At 41.1% G+C, this 24,036-nt stretch overlaps 1 protein-coding gene across 1 annotated transcript in view; it reads left to right on the plus strand.

Annotated features, from left to right (window-relative positions):
• LOC102375295 overlaps positions 1–23,750 on the plus strand; it is a 68,566-nt gene extending 44,816 nt beyond the window's left edge. The window contains exons 10-16 of the mRNA XM_025206505.1: positions 13,715–13,776; positions 17,446–17,568; positions 18,349–18,436; positions 19,211–19,356; positions 20,356–20,450; positions 21,494–21,582; positions 22,707–23,750. Coding sequence (XP_025062290.1) covers positions 13,715–13,776; positions 17,446–17,568; positions 18,349–18,436; positions 19,211–19,356; positions 20,356–20,450; positions 21,494–21,582; positions 22,707–22,837 — 734 coding nt within the window. The 3' untranslated portion in view covers positions 22,838–23,750. The remainder of the gene's footprint in view (positions 1–13,714; positions 13,777–17,445; positions 17,569–18,348; positions 18,437–19,210; positions 19,357–20,355; positions 20,451–21,493; positions 21,583–22,706) is intronic.
• Positions 23,751–24,036: the final 286 nt, after the last annotated feature.

Consider the following 24,036-nt stretch of genomic DNA (forward strand, 5'->3'; position numbering starts at 1 on the left):
ACACTTAAAGTAGGTTTGAATCGAATCTCCATTTCCCAGAAAAGTGCTTTAACCGCAAGGCCATGCCTATATTTAGCTCATGTCTTGAAACTGTCCCAATGGACAGCCCATAGAAGGACATGAATTAGAGAAGAAGCTTTTCTAATGCTGTTTATCCAATGGCTATTAAATGCAAAGTGCAGTGAGACAACATCAAGAGGAGGTCTGGACAGGGTCTGTGTCAACACCTTGCTCATGGCCTGGGAAGCAGAAGAGTCAAGTTCAAATTCCTTCTGGATCAGAGGAGCCTAGAACCTGGTTCTCATCATTGAGTTAAAAGGAGGGACAGAAGGGCCTCTCTTCATTGAGTTAAAAGGAGGGACAGAAGGGCCTCTCTCCTCTGTTTTATTTCTTACAGCTACAGGGCAATTTTATTTCGCCAGAAAGAGAAGTAGAACCTAAAACTGTGCTCAACTACCCAAAAGCTACTTTTGTGCCATGTAAGCAAGTACCGTGAAAAAGTATCCAGACCTAGTTTTTGATCCGAAATAGCCAATGGGAGAAATTAAGTGCCTACACACCCAGTTCAGCCAGTATGATAGCTTATCTGGGTGTGGACAATAGATGAATCTTTGGCAACTAAATAGGCTTGCTGGTGAAATATTAGCTGCCTGGGGAGTTTTTAGTAACTATTGGCAACTAAATAGGCTTGCTGGTGAAATATTAGCTGCCTGGGGAGTTTTTAGTGACTATGGGAATGACATATGAGTTCTTGGAAGTGCTCCTTTGTACTTGGGTGTCTAAATTTCATCTAAGTCCTTTTTTGGATTCCTTTGTGAAACCTGCACACAGATACCCCAGCCCTAATTGAAGGGTAATGGGAGTTGGGATCTTCCAACTTCAGTTAGTCCTGTGAAAATTTAATTTTACATTCACCATGGAGGTCATAATCAACATTAATAGCCTTCCTTGGGGAACCCCAAACTTGTAGCCAAAAACCACCTACAAAACTACACTCAAATACCATGTGTGCGTCTGCACCTCCCTGACACGGCCCTTTATATTGATGTTGCTTTGTGCAGGAACATGCTGTGGGTTTTCCTGCTTTGTTAACTCCCAGGGTAAATCAGCAAAAGGATTCTGTTGACAAGCACAGTCCACCGCTCCCCCCTCCCATCCCATCCCTCCCCCCCCCACCATAGGTAAAGCCAACTGCTGGCAACATGCTGAAGATGGTAAGATAATTGTGTTTGAAAATGTTGCAAGCCACTTATGAATGCTGTCATTGTTCCTAGGAGTCAGAGGGGCTGTGTGTTTGCTCTGGTTTAGCAAGTACCTGTAAATGCATCATCTGAATCTTTTCCTGGCTGAGGTGGAGATACCACAATGGCTTCTAAGCGATAATAAGGACAGAAAGACTTCACACAGCCCTGGCAAATAGATAATAAAAGTGCTAGATGAAGGGAAGAGCTAGAGTGAAAGGTTGTGGAGGGCTCTCACCCCTGACACTGGCTAAGAATTGTCCAGCTAGCCTATTTCTGTCTTAGGCTGCTTTTCAACAGGGCTCTCCTTCCACCTGTCAGTCCTACTGTTGATAGTCATAAGATCATAGGAATGTACAGTTTGAAGGAACCTCACAAGGTCATCCGGTCCAGTCCTCTACTCAAGGCAAAATTATCCCCGACCAAACTATCTCAGCAAATGTCAGAGAGTCATCACCCGCTTCAGGGTATGCTGCACGAAGCCCATTGTCCATTCCTCTGTCCAGATGATAGCTTACTGCCAGGTGCACGTGTGTGATTTCTTATTTCATTAAGGCATAGAGCCCCATGGCTGCAAGGAAGGCTCAGTGCTAAGCATATCACTGCACTATATCCTGCAGCCCCAAGGACAAAAAAGGAACAAGTAAGTACAGTATCACAAGCAATATGAAAACAGTATGCATTTTTTTTCAGGTTACAAATGGAAAGTAACACACCTTATTGCCAAGCTCATTGCAAAGACCAGGGTCTCCTTGGGTCCTTCCATTCCCACAAGCTCCCTCTGCCTATTCCAGAGACTGCTTACACCCCTTTACCCTATTTCCCATACCTAAGACTGTCATTCTTCTTCTTCCTTCCTTCTTGTCCCCTGCTTCCCTGAACATCCATCCAGCTGTGTGTAGGCTCTTGTTGCACTTGCCTAGTTACACTAAATATGCATGCCAAGCTGGAGTTTCACAGATAGGTCTGAAGACCGGGAGCCTAAATCTAAAAAGTATGCAATCTAGTGATGAAATCCTGCCCCACCCCCACCCCCAATCCCTCATTCAAGTGACTTTACTCAGAGAGACCTGGATATGCAACAGAAAAACTCATGCTATAACATACTTAGTAATATAGTTTAGTTCACCAGAATGACTTCATGGATAGATGTAGGAGTTTGACCAGAAGCTTATGGATGTGCTCTAACTTAAATCAGACTCAGTTCATCTTATGATCCCAGGTACACCTTGTGGGTATAAGTCAGGGCTGACATCTCGCTCCAAAAACTCTTGTGTTCTGACTGGCTGAAGTATCTATGTTCAACCCAAACTTTCACCTGACATAAATACAGAGAGTCCCTAGTGCTGGTGTGACCTTTGAATAAAGTTACACTTGTTGAAACAACTTCCTTGGATTTTTTTGAGGATTAGAGAAGAGGCAGCAAGATTAGTTATGTCAAATTAGATGTGCATTGCACATAGCAGAAGATGGGTCATAACCTACATCGCCCATCCAGGTCTATGTTATTTAATGTCAACCGTAAACCTTTGGTAGCATTTGGTTTAGTGTTACAGCTCCATCTTGCTCCTCCCAAAAGTCAGGAGCTGAGGAGAAAGAAAAGGGGAAAGAGAGTTCAGGGGACCAAATGAACTCAACCATTCATTAGACAGCACAATGATGGATTTAATCATTCAAGCAATACAGCATTAGATTACAGAGAACAGTCAGTGAAGTAAATTATCTTACCACTTGTTGGGAAGGCCAGTGAAGGCACTGGTCAGTCATCCATGGCTCCTTACAGCCATTGGTATCCACACTTTCCAAAACCATTCTCAACTTCCCTTTTGATCTCTCCTCTTATACATGTTTACATCAGCTACACATACTATGCATTATTCAGTCAACAAAGACACACTGTTATTTCACTGGAATCTACCTGATCACATATCATTATTTTCTACTTATCAAAAGGCGAACATCAAATTACTGCATCTTTTACATTTAACTATTATTCTTACTTTGAAAAAAACACACTTGAAAGCAGTTGGCCTAGGTTAATTTTGGTAGGCTTCACTATTTCTTTTCCCTTTTTTCAGTTTTTCTTTTCCTCTGAACTTGTAGAACGTTTTGCTTTCACAGGAACTCTTCTCAGCTGAAGCCCCAAAGTGGGCCTGAGACTTCTACCATTAGTCACCTCTATGGCAGCTAAAAATGTTTATACCTGTCAAATTCTATAGGACGGTTCACAAATCTTATGGGAATGATCTCAATTTTCAAGTTGTGCATTTTTAGACTAATACCCATGAAAACTTATTAAGTTGCAAGTAACAGTGACCGGATCTGGCTTTATATGTCCTGTGCCTTTTTTGTCTTTTTTTCTACAGCTACAGCCAATAGGAAAAACCTCTGTATGTCAACTGCATTCACACCATGGTCAGTCATGGTATCATGAGGTGAAAGACTTGGGATATGGCCTTGGGCCAATAAGGCCAGATGTAGTGACTGGCCATTGTATCCAGGCAGGAATAATTACCCATCTTGCTGCATGGTAGTGGTATTCAAACTAGTAATTGGATATGGTGCTGTAACTACTATAATCCCTTCCCACCAGACTCTGGTTCTTGGGAATCTTACTGAACAAAGAAATCTTTTTTACCATGCTTGAAAGAGACATTATTCCAGCTTCTTCCTTCTAAAACCTGGCTGGGGTTACTTGACCCCAGTGCTCTTTCCTGCCCAGAGCAGGCGATCAGACTCAATTATCTAATAGTTCCCTTCCAAGACTAGCATCTACGAAATCTATGAACACAACATGAGCTTTTGCACTATTGGAGAGTCTAGGTCACTCAGTGGTACAATTTCCAATACCACATAGTGACTTGTTTGAACAGCTGAATTCAATCTTCTGGATATATAAAATAACCCTTAAATGGTCAGCAGGAGAAACTCGTCCTCCTGCTTAACACAAATAATTATGACATCATAGGGATAATGGAGACCTAGTGGGACTCCACTCATGACTGGACCATGGGTATAGATGTCTATACCTTGTACAGGAGAGATCGAGTTGATAAAAGGGGCGGGGATGTAGCTATGTTAAGGAAAGCTATGCATCCTTGCAAGCCAATGTTAGTGACCAGGGTAGATGACTAGAGACCCTCTAGGTTAAAATCCCTGGGCAACATGGCAGAGGGGACACAACGATGGGAGTCTATTACAGACCTCCCACCCGAAGTCAAGAGCTTGACCAAGAGTTCACCCAGGAACTGGCCGAGGTTGCATGATCCAGGATTATGGTTGTCATGGGTGACTTCAACTACTCAGACATCTCGTGGGAGGATCACTCAGCAAAATCTGAACAGTCGCAGAGCTTCCTATCATGTGTGGATGACCTTGTGGATAACCTCTACCTGACTCAAGAAGTCTAGAGACCAATGAGAGGTAAAGTGCTGCTCGACCTGGTACTGGCTACTAGGGATGACCTAATTGGTGACCTAGTGATCGATGGGAAGCTGGGTGACAGCGGCCATGAGCTGATCACCTTCACCATCAGCCGTAAAGCTGGCAAGTCAGTCAACAACACTGGTATCCCATGATCACCTCTTGGTGAAACTAGCCAATTGTGGCTTTGGGTCCACCACGATCCCCTGGCTGGCAAATTGGCTCCACGGTCAGACCCAGAAGGTGGTAATTGATGGAAGTCAATCCTCATGGTGCCCTGTGACCAGTGGGGTCCCCAAATGCTCTGTCCTTGGACCCATATTGTTCAACATCATTAATGATGTGGACATTGGAGTCAGAAGTGGGCTGGCCAAGTTCGCCGATGATGCCAAACTTTGGGGCAAACCATCCATACCTGAAGACAGGAAGGCGATCCAGGCTGACCTGGGCAGGGTCAGCAAATGGACGGACAAGAACCTGATGGTGTTTAAGAGCCAGCGTAACACTGCCCAGCCTATAAGGATGTTGCAAGTTTTTCCTCCCAAGGTGGAGAACCTTGCATTTTTCAGTATTAAATGCTGGGGCACAAGGGTGCTAAAGTGCAGGGCTAGGCAGCAGGCAGCCCCCACACTATAGCACCCTCTTGCCCCAGCCAGCCCCTGTCACTGTCTACACTTGCATTTCAGTGCATGAAATTACTCCACCTAGTACTGTCTCTGACAGTATGATCCAATGTTGTCTCTGACAGTACAATCCAATGTTGGAGTTAATTTACCATGGCCTAATAAGAGCACATGTGTAGACAGTGATGCGTTACTGCAGAGCTAGTTAGTCCCCTCCCAAGTAAAGCACATGTACAGATGCACCCACTGTTTACAATTATATTTTAAAATAGAGATTAGCCACAGGTGTTTAGCTGTGTTAGTCTGAAGTTAGGCAGAAGGTAGGGCATGGTGGCACCTTACAGCAGGGATTCAGAGCCAGGTTCCCATGACACGTTAGGTGCTGTGTGGAGATAACCTGTGTGTGATGAAAAAAGCAGATATGCCCAGACTCAGATTGGTCTCCTGTCCCCACTGCCTGGCTCCCCTGCAAGAAAATAAGCACTATGATAAATAAATTACCAGCAGTTTTTGAAATGGGGTGCTGATCAATTCACAAAAATTATGGAGGTGTGTCTTGAATTTGGTGAGGAGTGCCTTAAGCCTAAAGTGGTGAAGAAACACTGCCTTAGATAGTATCTGGTTAAAAGACACATGCATTTTTATTGGCCTATTAAAGCTTATGCCTCACTGAATCAGTTAATCTCCAAGGTGCCACTCTGCCCTGCCTTCTGCTCATATAATGAGTATTTTTATTAGAAATACCATATCATATCACACCCACATGTGTTTATATGCGTCTCACCAGGTATTCTGGTATAAGTCTTATCAAATTGGACGTGTAATTGCTTTTTGTTCCAGGTGTAAATTCAAGTACTATTACATCTGCTATTACTGGCCTTAAGTAGATCATTTAAAGACTGGTCTAATACTAAGTGGAATTCCCAGGACTTTTTGCAGATACGTAAGTTTTGCCCTGTCTTGCTTCATCCTTGCATATTTACATTGTGAGAGTTTTTGATTCGACAGTATAAAAACTGTCTAGGAGAGGGATTAAAAGTTGCATCACCTGTTGTTTCTAAAAATAATTCATTTATGGGAGATATTAATGCTTCTTCATTAATCTCCATTTGCATGTCTAGGAATTTTGATCAAAATAATTTGTGATAGCAAATAATAGTTTACTTTCACCTTCCCTTCTGTTTTACCTGCTTCTATACTCCCTGCTGGCCAGCCAGTGTGTCTCCCAGTATAATGTGCTGACTAGCTGCTGTGAACACTGATCAAAAGTCTCTTAAGTGTCTTCATGCAATGCATGGATAATGAAGACTCAGTTACTTTTCATTCCATTTATGGGATCACATGTAAAACTGTTAGGTACAACAGTCCACAGCAGAACTATGATTGAGCACCATTTAAAATGTGTGCCTAAAAAGCTCATGTACCCTTAAGGCCCATTTAGGTACCTATTTTACCAACCTAAATTCCACCCTACCCTCTTTTTGCCCACCAGATTGCACCAGAGTTTCATTTATATTAAGGCCCCTTTACTCTGTTTTGGGGATTTATACTAAGTCAAATGATTTGAAGTTATCATAGAAACATAGGGTTGGAAGGGACCTGAGGTGGACAGCTAGTCCAGCCCCAACTAGATCATCCCAGACAAGGCTTTGTCTAGCCAGGTCTTAAAAACCTCCAAGGATGGGGATTTCACAACCTCCCTGAGTAACCTGTTCCAGTGTTTTAGTACCCTCCTAGCAGGTGCGTCTACAGGAGACACTTCATTATGCAGTAGATTAATCTGTGCAGTCAAGCATCACAGTCTACACATGTGGGGCATTTACTGTAACAGAAATTAGACTACTGTGCCTTTAGCTAGTACCTGGAAATACAGGTACTAAATTTATCATGAAATTATTACTGCACATTACCACACTCATAGATACTGCCTGGGAGCATATCTGTTTCCAGTCAGCCTAGGCAGGTTGATAAGTATGGTGATTTGATTCAGATTTGGCCCGAATTGGGGTCAGTGATTCAAGCTGTTGATTTGGATCACTGTCTCTGATTCAATTCACCCAAATCTGAATCTGAAGATTCAGCGAATCAGCAATTCAGACACAGGCATAGTTTTAAATGTTTTCTTCTGCCTACCTTGAGGTATCAGCATGGCTCATGATGGCTGTGGTGCTGGGGTGCATGGAGTGTCCCACATGAACATGGGGGGGCTCTCCTGCATGCTCAGCAGCAAGCCCGGAAGTGGATCAGCAGTACTTCTAGTCCACTTCCAGGTCTGCCAGGGAGTGCATTGGGGGGCCCTCCCGTGCCACCCTGGCTTGGTGATCAACTGCAAGGGGAACCCAGGTGCCCCCTCAGACCCAGGAGGCACCAGTCACTGAGCCAGGAGCGCACCAGAAGTGCTTCTGGTCCATTTCTGAGTTTGATGCCAAGCGCACCGGGGAGCCCCTCACACTCCTGTGGGACGCTGCATCTGCCCCAGCATCACAGCATTCAGAGCCCCTGCTACCTAGAGGTATGAAGAAAAAAACATTTAAAGATGCATCTACATCTGAATTGCTGAATCTGTCCAAATCTCAACAAATCATTTCAGAGGCTTCCAATTCATTTCAGAGAGATTAAATTCAGGGTCCTCTGATTTGATTTGGATTTGGAGATTCAGCCACCGAATCACACCAAATCTCCACCGAATTGAATCAGGGGCCAAAGCTTTGCACAGCCCTATTGATAAGCTGACCATATTTCCCTGATCTCAAACAGGAGATTGTACTTCCCCTCTTCCCAACCCCCACCCAGCATGCTCAGCTGGACCTGAGGTCCAGTATCAGCTAAGCATACCACACGGCAGAACTCAGGGAGGGTTTTGGTGCAATCCCAGTTTTGGGGCAGTCCTGGCTTAAACAGGTGTCTTAGGTATCCCACTGAAAATAGGATAAGCATTTTAATAGGACACCTGGGTAGGTGTTTAAGTGGGACTTTCCTGGCAAAAATGGGATGTATGCTCATCCTATGAAGAGACCATATAATGTCCAGAAAATTCATATATAGCAACTTTCCAAGAAAAAGACAGGGTGATTCTTAGGGAATAATAGTTATGCTACTATGGTTTTGGCCAGGCCCCTACACCCCCACCTCTGTTGGCCAGTTAAATTGATTTCACCTGTTGCAGATCAGATAAGAGAAATTAAACCTTCAGAATAATTTCATGTTTCACTTTTCTGTAAGAACACTTTGTGACTTGAGTTCATACAGTTCTTATTGAGCATGGTATTATCTTATAATGAACAATACATTTCAAAAACACAACAAAACACAACAGTACAGATTAACTCTAAAGAAAAAGACATCTTGGCCCTTCCAAAATATGCAATGACAGGAAATACAAATTCAACACAACCAACCTGATTTTGGAAGCATGCATGACAAACTAAGCACTCTAGCCAGTCACAGTCAAAATGTTATAATACCTGGTTGTGAAAGTGAATCACCTGGTCATACCAGGAAGCAGGCGAGCTATATATTGTGTTCCAGTAAAGAAATATACTCACTTCCACAAGCACCTGAACTGTGCAGAAGGTATCTCCTATATTCGTGGAAATGAAAGGTAATGCTTATATCTATTTTCTGCTTATTTAAGTATGGTGATTATTTGGTGGTTTTAAAATAAAGTCTGCTATTTTTGAACTGCCAGGATAATTACTAAAATATACTGTCCTGATGGTGTTATTGGAATGGAGTTAACATAGTAAAACAGCACATAGATAAGGGATAAAATAAGATACATATTGCAATTTAAATTCCTATTTGCATCCTGTTGGTTTGAGCAGTATTCTGTTTAAGGAACCGAGTCTGTCTCCTTACCATATCTTTAAACGTTTTTTCACTAGTTGGATATTACCTAGTACAGAGTATCTGCAAGTAAAATAAAGCCTGTGCAGTGATATACATTAACGTTAAGAAAAATAAAAAATGAATTTGACTGCCATTTTGCAGAGAAAAATAGAGCTTTACTACATCCATATGAGGGGATGCTATGCAAGGAGAAGGCAGGACTTTCCTCACTGTGGCCTTCCTCAGGAGATGTAGACATGTCTAAGTGTCTTAGGATCACGTATCTTGTCACCCAGAACTGGGATGCCAGTGGTGACTTTGCAACTTTCATAAACAATGGACAAAATGCACACTGATATGTTTTTCTTAGAATATTTTAGAATGAATATTGCCACCACGTTGAAGGAGCATTCCCAGCCTTATTTGCACAATAGGGCTATTTTCAATTTCAGCCACTTGAGGTTATTTTCACATTATTCATGCCAAGTCATTTGTTTTGGATGCAAAAGTCAGGAGCATGTGAAAACGAGTTACTGCTGCTGCTTGGCTAGCTGCACATATTGCTCTGTACCTCACATTATAAATGTTATTTTCAACACAATACAAATGTATGCCTGCTTGATATAGTTGCGGGCAGCTTAAAACTTACCAAAACATCAATTAATTTCCCAGGTCAAATCGAATGGGAAAAATCATTTTTAAAGTCGCTAAGTACCTCTCTTTAATCTATACTGGAAACAGAGATTACATTTCGAATGAGAAAGGAAACTCTAGGGTCTTGATACACGTTAGGCTGTGAGCTGCACAAATGTTGATGGGAGTTAGTGCTAACTTGAGTTCTGGAGCAATCACATCCTTAGTCTAGAAATGGTCTCTGCAGTCCCCCTCCTATACAGATGTGATTTGCCACAAGAGGCCTGGTGAGCAGGGGCAGGACTCGGAGCTGGAGCTGCGAGTTTGCACTATAGGGCTGGTGAGCCATGGCAGGCTACTATGCCTGCTCTGGGGGTGGGGGTGTGAGAGCTCCTGAGATACTGGAGACCTTCAGCAAGGTGGCACATCTGTTGGGAGTGGCTACATCTTCATGGAATAGGAGCTGGGTAGTACAGATCAGAGATAATCCTGCCCTGGAGTGGTGTAACTTTGAGCTGCATAATGAGTATTAAAATCACTTTAAGGTGTTATCGTATGGACAATCCAGGGGGTAAGAGCTCCAGTAGCTGCCCAAAATTACTGTGTAACACTTCCCTTAGTAAAAATCTATATGAGTAGTAAGCTCATATAAGTAAAATATAAAATATATATTTTATCTATATGATAAAAGTAATACGCACTTATTAGTGTGCATTACTAGAAAAAAAAAGTACCTAGAGATCAGCATTGGGCAAAGGAATAGTAATACATATAAGAACTTTGGGTCAAATACTTAGGTAGTACAAGTCAGTATAGTTGCATTGACTTCAATGGAGCTTCACCAGTTCAAACCAGTTGAATACATAGTTCACTGTAAGGAAGCCATGCATTGGCAAAAGACACAACTGCTAGCTACACTGCATGAACATATCTGTGTCTGAATTTTGTCTCTGCAGAAGACACTTGAGTCTTTCTTTGCAAAAAAAAAAAGAACAAGAAGAAAAGGCTAAACCATTCACTCATTGGCTTGTCAAGTTTCTTAACAGTTCTCACACCTGCCTTGTATAGTAACTGGCAGAAAGCATTTTATTTACCCGAAAAGTCAAACAGGCAGGAATTATGATGGCAGGACACCGAATAGACCTAATCTTTAGCCAATTCTAATGCACGTAGCACCAGTTGGGTGTTGGAAATTACCAGCTGCGTTCAGTGATATATACACAGCGTTGTAAGGAGCATGGCTCCTGCTTCACCAGCAACAAAAGTGTAGTCTCTTCTTCCCCTTTCTTGCCAATCAACCTGATCTCTTTGAAGATGACTTATGCAAACGCCTTTTCAGTGGGTAGCTATACAAAGTCACTGATGCATAATAAGCAAATGTAGGCAAACTCTACTACCATTTACCCAGGAATAAACTAAACTAAAATCAGTACCCTCCCCCTGTCCTTCAAAATCGAACATAAACCTAAGCTAATAATAACTCTGTCTGGCATCATACCCTTAAGCTGTTTTACACCAGGGCTTGGGCAGATTGGCAACAGAACTGAATTCCAGCCCAAGCATGTGCCGAAGGCAGTTAAACCACAGATACTGACTGCCCAAATCTATAAACTGTTGCAAAACACCATGACAAAATGAGAGGATCCCCTGATATAACCAGGTCCTGGTCTCCCACAGATTAAAAAAAATATATATAGAATTAAGCACCCATGGCATGTAAAAGCCAACTTTAATGTGTTCTAAGTGATCTTAACTTGCATTAACACAAAACTCTTGGTTCAGAGGTGATATCTTTTATTAGACCAATGAAAAAGGAGCATTTTTTTTTGCAGGCTTTTGGGGGTGCACACCTTTCTTAAGGCTGAGGAGAAATCAACGTTTGTAAAAGTCTTCTTATATAGAAAGTTAACTCCATTTTGCACAGGGGAAGTTGAGGCTGGACCAACACAGCTACAAAATAGGGTGGCCATCATAGAGGACAGTCCAGTTGTCCTATGTCCTCTATTGATACATAACCAGGCACTTTTATGTCGTCTATTTTTGTCTTTCAAGAGAAAAATACAGCACATAAAGGCATTGGTTTTCGAATCAATAGAGGACAGAGGACAGAGTAGCAGAAAACGGGAATGTTCTCTCTGATGGCCACCCCACAGCACAATAGATTCCTAACTTGCATTGACAGTACAGCTCAAATTTACAACAGGACATTTTTTGCAAAATTGTGCATCATGTATAGCATTGTGACCCCAGATCTAGGTCCCCTTCAGCCTGAGGGAATTGTAATTCACATTATCCCAGTTCCTAGAAGAGTAGGTACCTTGGAGACCATAGCCATTAAGGTGTACCCCAGCCTGGGTGGGGTTCCCACACACCTCCTTTTACAGAATGGGCTTCTGTTCAGCATATAGCTTGGCCCTGCATGCTAGATCAAATGCACAGGTTGGTGTGGGGCTGATCTGTTTAAGCAGGGTGTTGTAGGACCTGACCAAAGCCAGACCAAAACTTTGCAGGACCACACCAAAATTTGCAGGGTCAGAGCAGTGTGCACATAGCCAGCAAGCCGTGATGCAGGCCCAAACCATGTGCACAGGGCTAGACAAAGGCAGTACTGGTCCAATCCAGATGTGCAGGGCCAAGCAGGGTTGCTGTGGGACCCAATCTATCCAAGCCTCTGAAGGTGGGCAGAGGCTGTGTAGAGCTTGATCCCAGTATGGAGGGCAATCACAGGGCTAGATTCTGGGGCAAGGGGCCTGATCCAGCCAATGGACTGCCCCTGCACAACTCATCTGGCCCACAGGCCCAAAAGATTTAGCACCACTATGATCAGCCACCAACACATTTAATATTATTGAGAACGGAGTAACGGAAAATGAGAATGTTCCTTCCTAAGTATGCTCCAGGGAGCATTCTTGCTCATGACTACCCAATCTCTGGCAAAGCATAGTTCTTAATTTCCCTTACATACAAATTTCTACCTCTCTTCTTTCAGTTATAAATTGAACAAAAACTAAGAGCAAAATACAAACTACTTTTGCACTGGCTGCAAACACAGATGCCCAGCATCAGCAGCAGAAAGTCTGCTGGGAAGGCAGCTGTGATAGAACAACATGACTTCAGCTTTCTCTCCATGTGGGGCTGGATGTAATGGGGTAGTACAGGCCAATAAGTGGGCTGGAAGCTGGGGTGGCAAAGGTGAGCCCTGGCTGTGCTGGTTCAGTTCATGCCTTCATCAGTTTTCTTCATCTGAAAGTTCTTATGGATAAACAGAACCGACAATTGTCAGCTCATAATGAAAGCTGCAAGACATGGTGGCAGTAGTAAGATCACTATGGACCTACTCAAATTGTGATTTTTGCGGATTTTGCAGAAATCACGAAATCCAGCAATGCCTGCAAAATCTACAAGGGAAAAAAATTCCTTACTTAAAATGAAATGCTGGTCCCAAGAGGGGTGGGAGCCATCTGATGAACAGCCCTCATAACCAATTCACAGCAAGAGGTGGAGCCACTGGATCTCTTCAGCCAATCAGAGTCATGGGGGGCGTCCTGCTGCGATCAACCCAGAAAAACTGTGGCCAGCCCCATGATTTCCATGCATAATCAGCCAGCTTCCTCCTCTGTTTGGGTAGACCCCTAATGATAACTGTCTTCCCTCCAGGTAACATCCTCCAGAGGAATTCCTGTGTAAGAAGAAATCAGTATCTAGATTTAATCCTCCCCACCCCACTGCTGAAAAAATACAATAGTGTAAGGCCATATACAGAGAACCATTGGACATTGTTTGTAGTAGCAGAAATATTTTTTATAAATGAGGGTTTTTTTCCTCTTACATCAAAAACTGGGGAATCTTTCTAGCTACTTGCTTGAAAAAAAAAACATGGCAATATATGTTTGTTATAATGCATGTTTAAGTAAATTAAAGCTACCAATAGAATATGTAACTAAAGACACTGTTCTTCACTTTTAGGAATGATTCTGCTCACTACGTTCCTGTGCCTTACAGCTGTGCTGCAGGAATCTTCTGGAGTGGTAGGGCCTTCATACTGTATACCTAGATTTACACAAAGAATGTTTAACTCAAAACATAACATTTCTTTTTGAGATGGAGTCATTTTTTAAGTGACTAATAGTCTAATATTTAGGATTTTGTACGTATATTTATTATTTTTTTTTATAACAATGAGATAAAGCCAAAAAAACTAATACAATATAAACTAATAAGTAAAATACAATAAGACAGTAAAATCAAAGTATTATAAAATATATAATTAAACATATATACTACAAATTTAATAAAAACTAGGGGAAGGGGAGAGCCTGAAATAAGCAACCAATGAACAAATATCCATAAACATCTAAAGGATAGCAAACCACAAACAAATCAATTTATAAACTTTACAGACTATTCATATTGCCTCATATTTCTTCATTTTGAGCCCAGTTATGTCTACTTGCACATGTAATTCTTCCATTAACACAAAATATATAAGTTCTTTTAACCATTATGAGAATTAAGGTATTCTGAAAGTTTTCCATTTCCTTAAAATTACCCTTTTCGCCACGAAAAGTATTATAGCTAGCCATTTTTTTCCCAGGCACACACAATGGTAATGAATCCATAATCCTCAATATGCATAAATCTGGTGATGCTACCAAGCTATTTTTAAGTATTTTCAAAAGTGTGACACAGATGCTAAAACAAAAACTAATAATCTTAGGACAAAAGAATAAAATATGACTAAGAGACCCAACCTGGCTTCCAGATCTCCAGTCATAGTCATCTAGCCTTGCTTTAAATAATCTTTCTGGCATCCAATAAAGCCACTTAAGAGCTTGTTCTTAAAAAAAAACTTAAATGCAATAAATTAGATGTTTTCAAAAGTGATTTCCAAAACCTATCCCATTGCTCAACTGTTAATATAGTGGATTCCACTTCATAGAGTCAGTGGTCAATAGCCAGTTATAAAATTTTTATAGCATCTCTAGAGAATCTCTGACTAGCCCGTTATGTTGATGTTTATTGGACTCAGTTTTTAAACTCAATTTTAATTGTCTATATTCATGTTCTCATAAAATATTAACCTGAGTTCTAGCATTCAGTTCAAATGAAACCATTGTTCCTTGCACATGCCCTGGCAATATCCAATTCCTCTTGTTGATTTTGTTTAATTCAACCTTGTCTATATAACATTTTTTGGTATGGTCGCAACTAGACTCCCTTGAAGTTTTTCTGTTTGAGATCTGCAGCACCTGTTAAATAGTTCATCTTGTTATACTGAGGGATCTACTGAAATCACAGTTTTGTGGATTTTGCTAAATTCAGCATTGCCCATGAAATCCATGAAATCTGTGGGGAAAAAACTTACTGAAAATAAAATTTTGGATCCCCAGAGGGAACTAGCAGCCCTCACCATATTGAGGCCTAGCTGCACAGCCCATGGGGGGAAGTGGGGTGGGGAGGATGCTCACAAGACAGGCAGGCCAAGATGACTGCTGCCCCTGCAGCTCACCGTTGACTAGCTGCAAGGGCTGTTCATCATACAGCCCCACCCCACTCCACCAATCACCAGTGAGGGATAGGGCCACATGATGGACAGACCTCTCAGCCAATCAGCAGTGAAGGGCAGGGCAGTATGATGGACAGTCTTTGCAGCCAATCAGCAACAAGGGGTGGGGACACCATAGGCCCTCAGCCAATCAAAGGTATGGGGGCGGGATAACATGTTCACCCAGTGAAAATGGCTTCTGGACCCACATTCCCCCCACAAAATTTCCTGGCAACCTCCTTGAGTTTAATAGGTTCAGTGGGTCCCTGTAGTTAAAACAGAGCTTTCCAAGTGCAGTCCAGTGCTTTGGGATGTGTTCCCTTCCACACTTGCTGCACACCAGTCTTTTTGCTCTCCCTCTCATTGGTTTTCCTTGCTAATGGTAAACTGTACCCTGCAAGGTAGCTATTTTTGGCCACATTCCTTCATGTCTATTGCTTGGATGACCCCATTCAGTTCATTGCTGAAAAAATGAGGGCTATTTAATTTGGAAAGGGAAGACTGAAGGGGGTTTTGAAAACAGTCTTCAAATACCAGAAGAGCAACTGTAGAGAGAATGGAGATGGACTATTCTCAGTGTCAATAGGAGACAGAACTCAAGCTGCAGAAGGGGAAATTTAGGCTGGAGATTAGGAGGAACTTCCTGATGATGAGCGCAGCCAAGCATTGGAACAGACTACCTAGAGAAGCCATTTAGCTGTTACGGTATCTGACCTTGGATAGGGGGCTAGATTAGATGACCTGGTGAGGTCCATTCCAGCTATACTTTCCTAGGATCCTATGTTTTAGTAATAATATAAATAATGAGAGAAATAACAAACACATTTATAGTGCGCCTTTCAAGGAAGACAAATTAGAGGTATAGGCGGGAAAAAAAAAACCATATCTGTGACACTTGATCAGTGACTCCCAGTTAGGACGCTATGGCAACCTGGGGTGCCATGAGACCCTTCAATGGGTGCCATGAGTTGTCAAGAGATAAGCAGATAGCCACAGGCTGAGACTTGTTCCTTCATGGCTGATCCTCCACCCCCATTTCCCAGTCTATCTACAAGGAAGTAAGCACTGGACATGTCTACATGAGACACTACTGTGCAGTAGCATTGGTGGGCACTAACCATGTTGCGATGCAACTGTTCGTTAGTAACAAGATACTGTGCAGTAGCTCATAGCTGCTGGCAGTAGCTCACTGCAACTGCACTGTAGCATCTGAAAAAAAAAAAAAAAACCTGCAGAAATGGTGCTGTGCAATAATGCCAGTTACTGTGCTGTGAACAACAACTGCGCAATCCAACAACGTATAAGTTATCTTTTGAAATGGAGTGCCACTCAATTCACAAACATTATAGAGGCATCTCTTGAGTTCAAAAAGTGTGACAACAACTGGCTTAGGTGGTAAGAATTTGTATAAACACAGGATTTTAATGAAAACATTTTTTGACCTTACCTTCAATATGCCAAAAAAAATCTCTAACAAACTTTGTGTTTTGCCTGTATTTTCAGAGAAGTGAAAGGAGTCATCATAATTCATTAGAGCAAGAATTTCCAAAGAAGTGAAAGATACAATAAAGATTTCTACATAGCTCTAAATAGAGGTTTAAAAATGACATTGCTACACGTAGCACAATTTTTTGTGTGTGTTTCCAACTTTCCTGGTGCAAAGAGGTATCATAGTATCATAGTACTTAGGGTTGGAAGGGACCTAAGCAGATCATCAGGTCTGACCCCCTCCCCTGGGCAGGAATGGGTGCTGGGGTCATATCACCCCAGCCAATACCTGTCCAGCCTCCTCTTGAAGACCCCCAAGGTAGGAGAGACTTGTCTGTGACTGGGATTCTATAGTATATTGACAAAAACAGCAATAATGATCAATATGAATGTAAATTCAGTGTAGTATTCTTCCCAAGATCTGGTGGCATAAGTCCACAACGGCTATAAGCAACAATAACAACAGCAACATTAATAATATACAGAAATGCACGCCAACAGACAGAAAATTCTAATAAAAATAAATCTAACATTTCATGAATTAATTATGTTTATAAAGCCACACGTGTGGATCATTTCCTAAGTTTCCTTGTAAAATATTTGAGAATCCTACCATCAAATACAAAAACAATGAGAATAATAATTGTATTTTCTTTCCATTTAGGAACTTGTGCCAGGTTATGATGCTCTTGCAACTACAAATGTACAACAACAAACGTTGATTGTGAACAAACACAACACCCTCAGGAGACAAGTGAAGCCCTCTGCTAGCAACATGCTGAGGATGGTAAAATACATTTTGCAATGCAATTTATAAAAAAATATAGAGCCTGTCAATGACATTAGAAGACCTGCAACGTCACAGTATATCACTGTGCAAAAACACACAATAGGAGTCCTTTCAAATGAAAGGAACCCTGAAGGGTCAGGACAGAAATTAAACATAAATGGTTTAAGCGTTCAGAAACTCATTCAAATCTGTAACACAGCAGAAGTTCATTGGGCATAAACTCTTCATTGCTCATAAACCTCTTTCAAAATGGCCAAACCTGACTTAAGATAGACATGGATGTAGTATCAAAATTAACTGATTTAAGTTAAATCGGTTCATTAAAATTCTGACACAGATCCCATCCAGATTCAAGTTAACTCACAGTCCCCTGGCATCCCAGGATGCTTTTTACCTCCCCTGCAAGATCCCCCTTGCAGGGCAGAAGGGCTGGCCTAGACCCAAGCTGTCTGCTTCAGCAGAACAAGGAGCTGTGCTCTAGCACCCTCTGGCTTCTGGCGTGGGCCACTGCAGGCATGTGGCTGCATTTCTGGAACCAAAAGTGAATGTCTGTTCACTTGCTTATCAGTTCATTCTTTGCAGTTTACGCTAATCTGCAGAGATTGAATCAACTCAGCCTCAGGCTTTTTGAGTGATTGTACTTAGCCTAAATGAAAGAGAAGGAGCTGTGAAAAGGCCTTTTTTAAAAACTGAAACTGTGATTTCCAAGTGTACATCCTCTAGTATGGATTTGTGGCAGTAAGTAACTGACTGGCTAATATTTTACCTTTCATTAAGGAATGGAATGCTGCAGCACAAGCAAATGCTAAAAGATGGGCAAATGAATGTACTTTACTTCACAGTCCTACAAGTAAAAGAACAACTAGTAAGTAAAAGTATCAATATCACCTGACATGAACATTTTTTCAAACAATATAACCCTTTTCACAGTTAGTGGGAAATCATTTATTACACCAAATGAATAGCATCTTCTGTTCTGGAATATAATGGACTAATACATTTTGTGGTAAAACTTCACAATATTCAGTTAGGCTTCTTTTAGAGAGATAGGATTTCAGCACTAAACAATCACAAACAACGACAAAGAAGTGTTCATGGAATGTTTTTTGCACAGTTTTTGTCCATAATGCAGCTGGTCAAAATTTTTCAATTTTTGGGAAAAAGGAAAAAAATATTTTTTTTAAATATAGTCTTTATTCCTACTTCCATTTCTCCACCATGCCCCTTTCCCTTCCTCCTCCTCCCTCCCCTCCCACCCCCCAGCAACCAAACAAGCATAATAATATAAAAAATACTATTAGGTATTAGGTTAGGCCCTTTTCACCTTCAGAGGAATTAGTCCTGATTTAACAATCTCTGCAAGAAGGCCTATATTTATTGCATTGTTCATAAGGAAGACCAGGGTGAATGAACACATACCTGAAATCTTGGTTCAGTTTATGGAAGAACCAGATTTCCTGGCGTGAGTATAAAACTCTTCCAAACATAATGGACAATGATCCAGGATACAAAGTCATAGAGCATTTCTATTTTAAGGGTCTGGTTTCTCTGAACAAAGGTTCTTTTCAAATGCATGTTTCTTGCTCTTTCTCATGCCATTTTCTCCAGGGTTTTTGAATGGTTTTCCTTTCATTTTCAGCTACAGCCTGTGGTGAAAATCTCTACATGTCAACTGCCCCACATGGATGGTCAGATGTCATTCAGGCCTGGTATAATGAAACGAAAAACTTTAAGTATGGCAGTGGGCCAAAATATACAGGAGCAATGATAGGCCATTATACTCAGGTAGGAGACATATAGCTTAGTACAACCTGATCTTTACTCATACAGCTGTACAATGTCACTAAGGCAGTGGGCAGCAAAATGTGGCCTGGGGGCCAGATGCGGCCTGCCACACCATTCTATCTGGCCCACGAGGCCCCTAAAAATTTTAGAAAAGTAATATTTATCTACCCCTGGCTACCTGTCATGTGGCCCTCAATCGTTTGCAAAACTCAGTAAGCGCCCCCTGCCCAAAATAATTGCCCGCCCCTGCACTAAGGGCTCGAGCTCATCATTGGCACTGATTCTTCCACTAGGTGCTCCAGCGTCTAAAAGTTAATCATCTTGCTTCAGGTGGGTGATCACAATTGTCAGGGTCATTTAGACAAGTTAGGGTGCTTGTATGCGTTAATTTTTTTTGTGTGGTTGGTTCCCTAAAAGCACTCTACAACCTGGACATAAAACACGTGCACAGCTACAGAGCACTTTTAAAATAACTGATGGAGCAAAAAATTAAGCCTCGTGAAATCAGCTCTTAGCTGAAGGCATTATAGAACAGAGCATCAAGGTTTACATGTTAACATCTTTGTGGGGCTGGGCAGGTGCTCACACCAGTGAACATTGATTCTGACCATCCTCACAGGAGATAACATTTTACTTTGTGGTTCCTGAAGCTTGTTCAACAACTTGAGCAAATTTTTAGAAAAACATCCAGGGTTGATTTAAAGTATCCACATAATAAAGAATCTGTTTTGCTATTTGATTTTCATTTGAGTTTCACTTCTGTTACCTCCTGTATGTCTTTCTACAAAATGGGGTGTATAACAGCATATAATTTTTCTGGTTTCTTTCCTACTTGATGTGACATATTTTCCTATATTCCATAATAAAAAAAAAACCCCCACGCCCATAACTTGGCCTCCTATTAACCCTTTAATTAATATATTTTTATATATATATATATATATATATTATCGCTATAAGCCCCTATCGTATTCTAACAACTTGTTTTTAAACCTCCAGGTGGTTTGGTATAAATCTTACCAGATTGGATGTGCAGTGGCTTTCTGTCCTCAGAAAAAATTCAAGTACTATTACGTTTGCCACTACTGCCCTGCGTACGTATTATCTATGGATTTAATTGATGGTTGGCATGCCTTATTGTTTTCATTTATCTGTATGACGCAGGAATAGTTCAATAATACCTTGCATCATTACATCTAAGTGCAATTATAGTTAGAGGAGCAATTATGAAATAATATGTGAAAATACACACAGAATCATAGAGTAATAAAAAAAATTGGATTGTAAGGGACCCTGAGAAATCGTCTAGCTCACTGATTCTCAACCAGGGTGGCATAGGCTTGACATCCTTTCAAGGGTGCTGCAGGGTGCCAGGCAATATTAGCACTGATAGTTGTGCTAACATAATTCAAGCGATAAACCCAGAGATTTCAAATCAGAATCCATAACATCAAAAACAGTCTGCCCTGCTGTGGGCTTTCTATTAATCTTTCATAATCAAAAAACTAGTGAAAATGAAGAGCTTGCATTTTCAAAAGGGTGTCTCAAATCTAACATGAGCTGCTTTGAGTCTAAGATAGGGTATTCTTTTAGCCTACAATTGTTGAGAACCACATACCTAGTCCAACACCCGGCTCCAGGCAGAACTGTCCCTGACTGAACCACCCGACTCATACTTTTCTAACCTGAGAAAACCATTAAAACATCAGTAAGTTCACATCAGGTTTGCTTTACTTATAAATCCAAATATTTACTCTTCTTGCTTGGTTAAGGACAGAGTAGTTGCTCCCAGGAGTAAGCTCACATCTTACAAATGAAAGTTTGGAGTAAGTTTTCTCAGAGGACAGTTTTTCCTCTGAAGCAGTTGTTCCAAGCCAATATTTGAGGCCTTCTTACAGGAAACCACCTAAGTACACGCATGAGATGGAGTCAGTAATCTAGTCAACAATAAAGGTAACGGTTCATTCAAAGCAAACCACAGGTGTGGACACATGCCTTTTGTTAACTCAGATACTCACATTATGATATTTCAAAGGAGAAGTTTGATGTGTATAGCCAGGGTGCATGCAAATGAAAGAGAATGGGTATAAAAAAACAGTGATTTTATATTTTGTTCTTTTGAATTTTACCGTTTCAGAGGGAACATTGTAGGCTTAAGTAACAGACCTTACAAATCAGGACCACCATGTGGAGACTGCCCTAAAGCTTGTGACCAGGGACTATGCAGTAAGTTTTGAAAGCTCAATGTCTTAAAGTGACAAAATTATTGCTTACGAGCAAAGTGTTTACTTCCCATAAATGGTGGCTAAGAGAGATCTGATGTAGCTATTGCCCTGTTCTCCTCTTAAGCTCCTCTGCATTGCTTCTGCACCCTAGGGTGCTGTGAGATCCTTCTAAGGGTGCTGTGGCATGCTGCACTGTTAGGTGGGCAAACACCTACACATAATTCACAACATAAACCTAGAGATATCAAATAGGGATCCGTAGTGTCAAACACATTCTAACCTGTTGTGGTCTTTCTTAGTTCATTGCAAAGAAAGAATTGCTCTATTATTTTCCATAGTCAAGGAAGCTAAGAGCTGGCATTTTCCAAGGGGTTCCCTGAGTCTAAACAAGTTTAGAGCACTTCTCTAAATTCACAGTGAGCTACTGAACTCTTAGACAGCCGAGTGCAATGAGTGTGTACAAACCCAGTGCAATAGGTGCCCATTTTTATTTTTGCCAGGGGTGCCTAAGATGCAGGAGTGAGTTTTGCCTCCTGCTCTACATGACAGGGTGCAAGGATGGGCATAGACGTAAAGGAAGTACAAAAATCCCTCGTGCCACCTTCGTCCCTTTCACAGTTTAGAATGGCCAGGTATCTCATAGGATCATAGGAAAGTAGGGCTAGAAAAGACATCACAAGGTCATGTAGTCCAACACCCTGTTCAAGGCAAGATCATCCCTCACTAAACCATTCCAGCCAAGTGTCTAATATAATGATCCTGTAACAGAATGAATTACACTGGTAAATCTGGCTGCCTTATTCTTGGGATGAAGAGTCTAATGGGAAATGAAAGGACAACACTCTGGTCTTGGGTCATCCCAATAAGCCCTAGCTCAACACCTTAGTTCCCCATTTTGCAATGGCTTTTATTTAATAGGAGGTGGGAGGTCTTTCACTTAATGTGACAACAGCTTGTGAACTTACTGAATAATACTTCTGTATGCAATTAGACTTTGTGAACACTCAAGGGGGGAAATGAAATCATTCAGGGAAATGTGCAAAGAAGAAAATAGTTTAGGGTTGGTCTGTTTGGGTTTTTTTTTCATCTTAGTAATGTTTAATTTATTCTCTGTGTTATTTTCAGCCAATCCTTGCAAGCATACAGATAAGTACTCAAACTGTCCAGATCTGGTAAAGAAGCATGGATGTACTAAATATGATTTGACCAAGAAAAATTGTGTTGCTTCCTGCCAATGCACCACTGAAATCAAATAAAAAGTTTGATTAATCTATTTAAGGAAATTCATCTGTAGACAACATTGTTTTTTACAAAGCTGAAGTCCATGTGCCAGGCTTTATGAATGCAGCCTTTCTGATTTTCATGGGGTAACTCATATGAGTAAAGGCTAAGGATAGCGGCAGACAAAGTTCTTTGGGTAGATGTGTTATCTTTTATTAGACCAACTAAATATTTTAAAAAATCATTCTTTGCAAGCTTCTTCAGGTATAGGGAAGGGCACTTGTGCCTAACAGATTGCAAAGAACATTTTTTTTCAACTATTTAGTTGGTCCAATAAAAAAATATCACATCTACCCAAAGAACCTTGTCTGCTTACATTCTTAGACCAACATGGCTACAACCCACAGCCCTACAGCATAGAGGCCTTCACGTACATGTTCTAGCTTGATTAAATTTCTTTCTTGAAAAATTGTAGCATATATTTATTCCTTGACTGAAAATTGGCATGTTGTGCACTATGCTTGCATGACATTTGGTGACTCAGATATTTCTTTTCTATCAATATCAACATTATCTTCTACCAAATCCAAATACCTTTTGAAATGCTATATAAAGGACTGTCCTGCAAAAATATATTTGTCTAGGTCTTGTCCCTCCTAATAACCCCATTCATTTCAGTAGTTGAGATACCACCATCTACATTCACATTGAAAATCAACTGTCTCCTCAAATAGCCCCAAATAGATGTAATTGAAGTAATTCAAGGTGTAAAGATCTACTTAGTGGGTGCATCTACATGAGCTGTTTCTTACAGTTGCCTAATTAGCTCCACAGTTAAAATCTCATGTATACACATGCAACGCTATTAGACCACAGGAAACTAATTAATTTTGCAGCAAATAGTACTTGTAAGTACTAGTAAGTACAAGTGCAAGTATTTACAAGTACTATCCCACTACAGAGTTCCACTTCCTTGGAGTCTCAGAACAGCAGAGATTTCCAATGCCTGAAGAAGGGTGATTGCACCAAAAGCTTGCTAAGAACTTTTCTCCAACTACTCAGATGGTTTAATAAAAGATATCACATCTACTCAAAGAACCTTGCCTGCCTACATCCTTTGACCAACACAGCTGCAACCAAAAACCCAATCCCAATACAGAGTTATTTACTGCGCAGCAATGCACATGTAATCGCTGACCCAGGAGTAAATTGCTCCCAGTCAGCCCAACCAACA

Source organism: Alligator sinensis, unplaced genomic scaffold (genome assembly GCF_000455745.1).
Source record: "Alligator sinensis unplaced genomic scaffold, ASM45574v1 scaffold293_1, whole genome shotgun sequence".
Lineage (NCBI taxonomy): Eukaryota > Metazoa > Chordata > Crocodylia > Alligatoridae > Alligator > Alligator sinensis.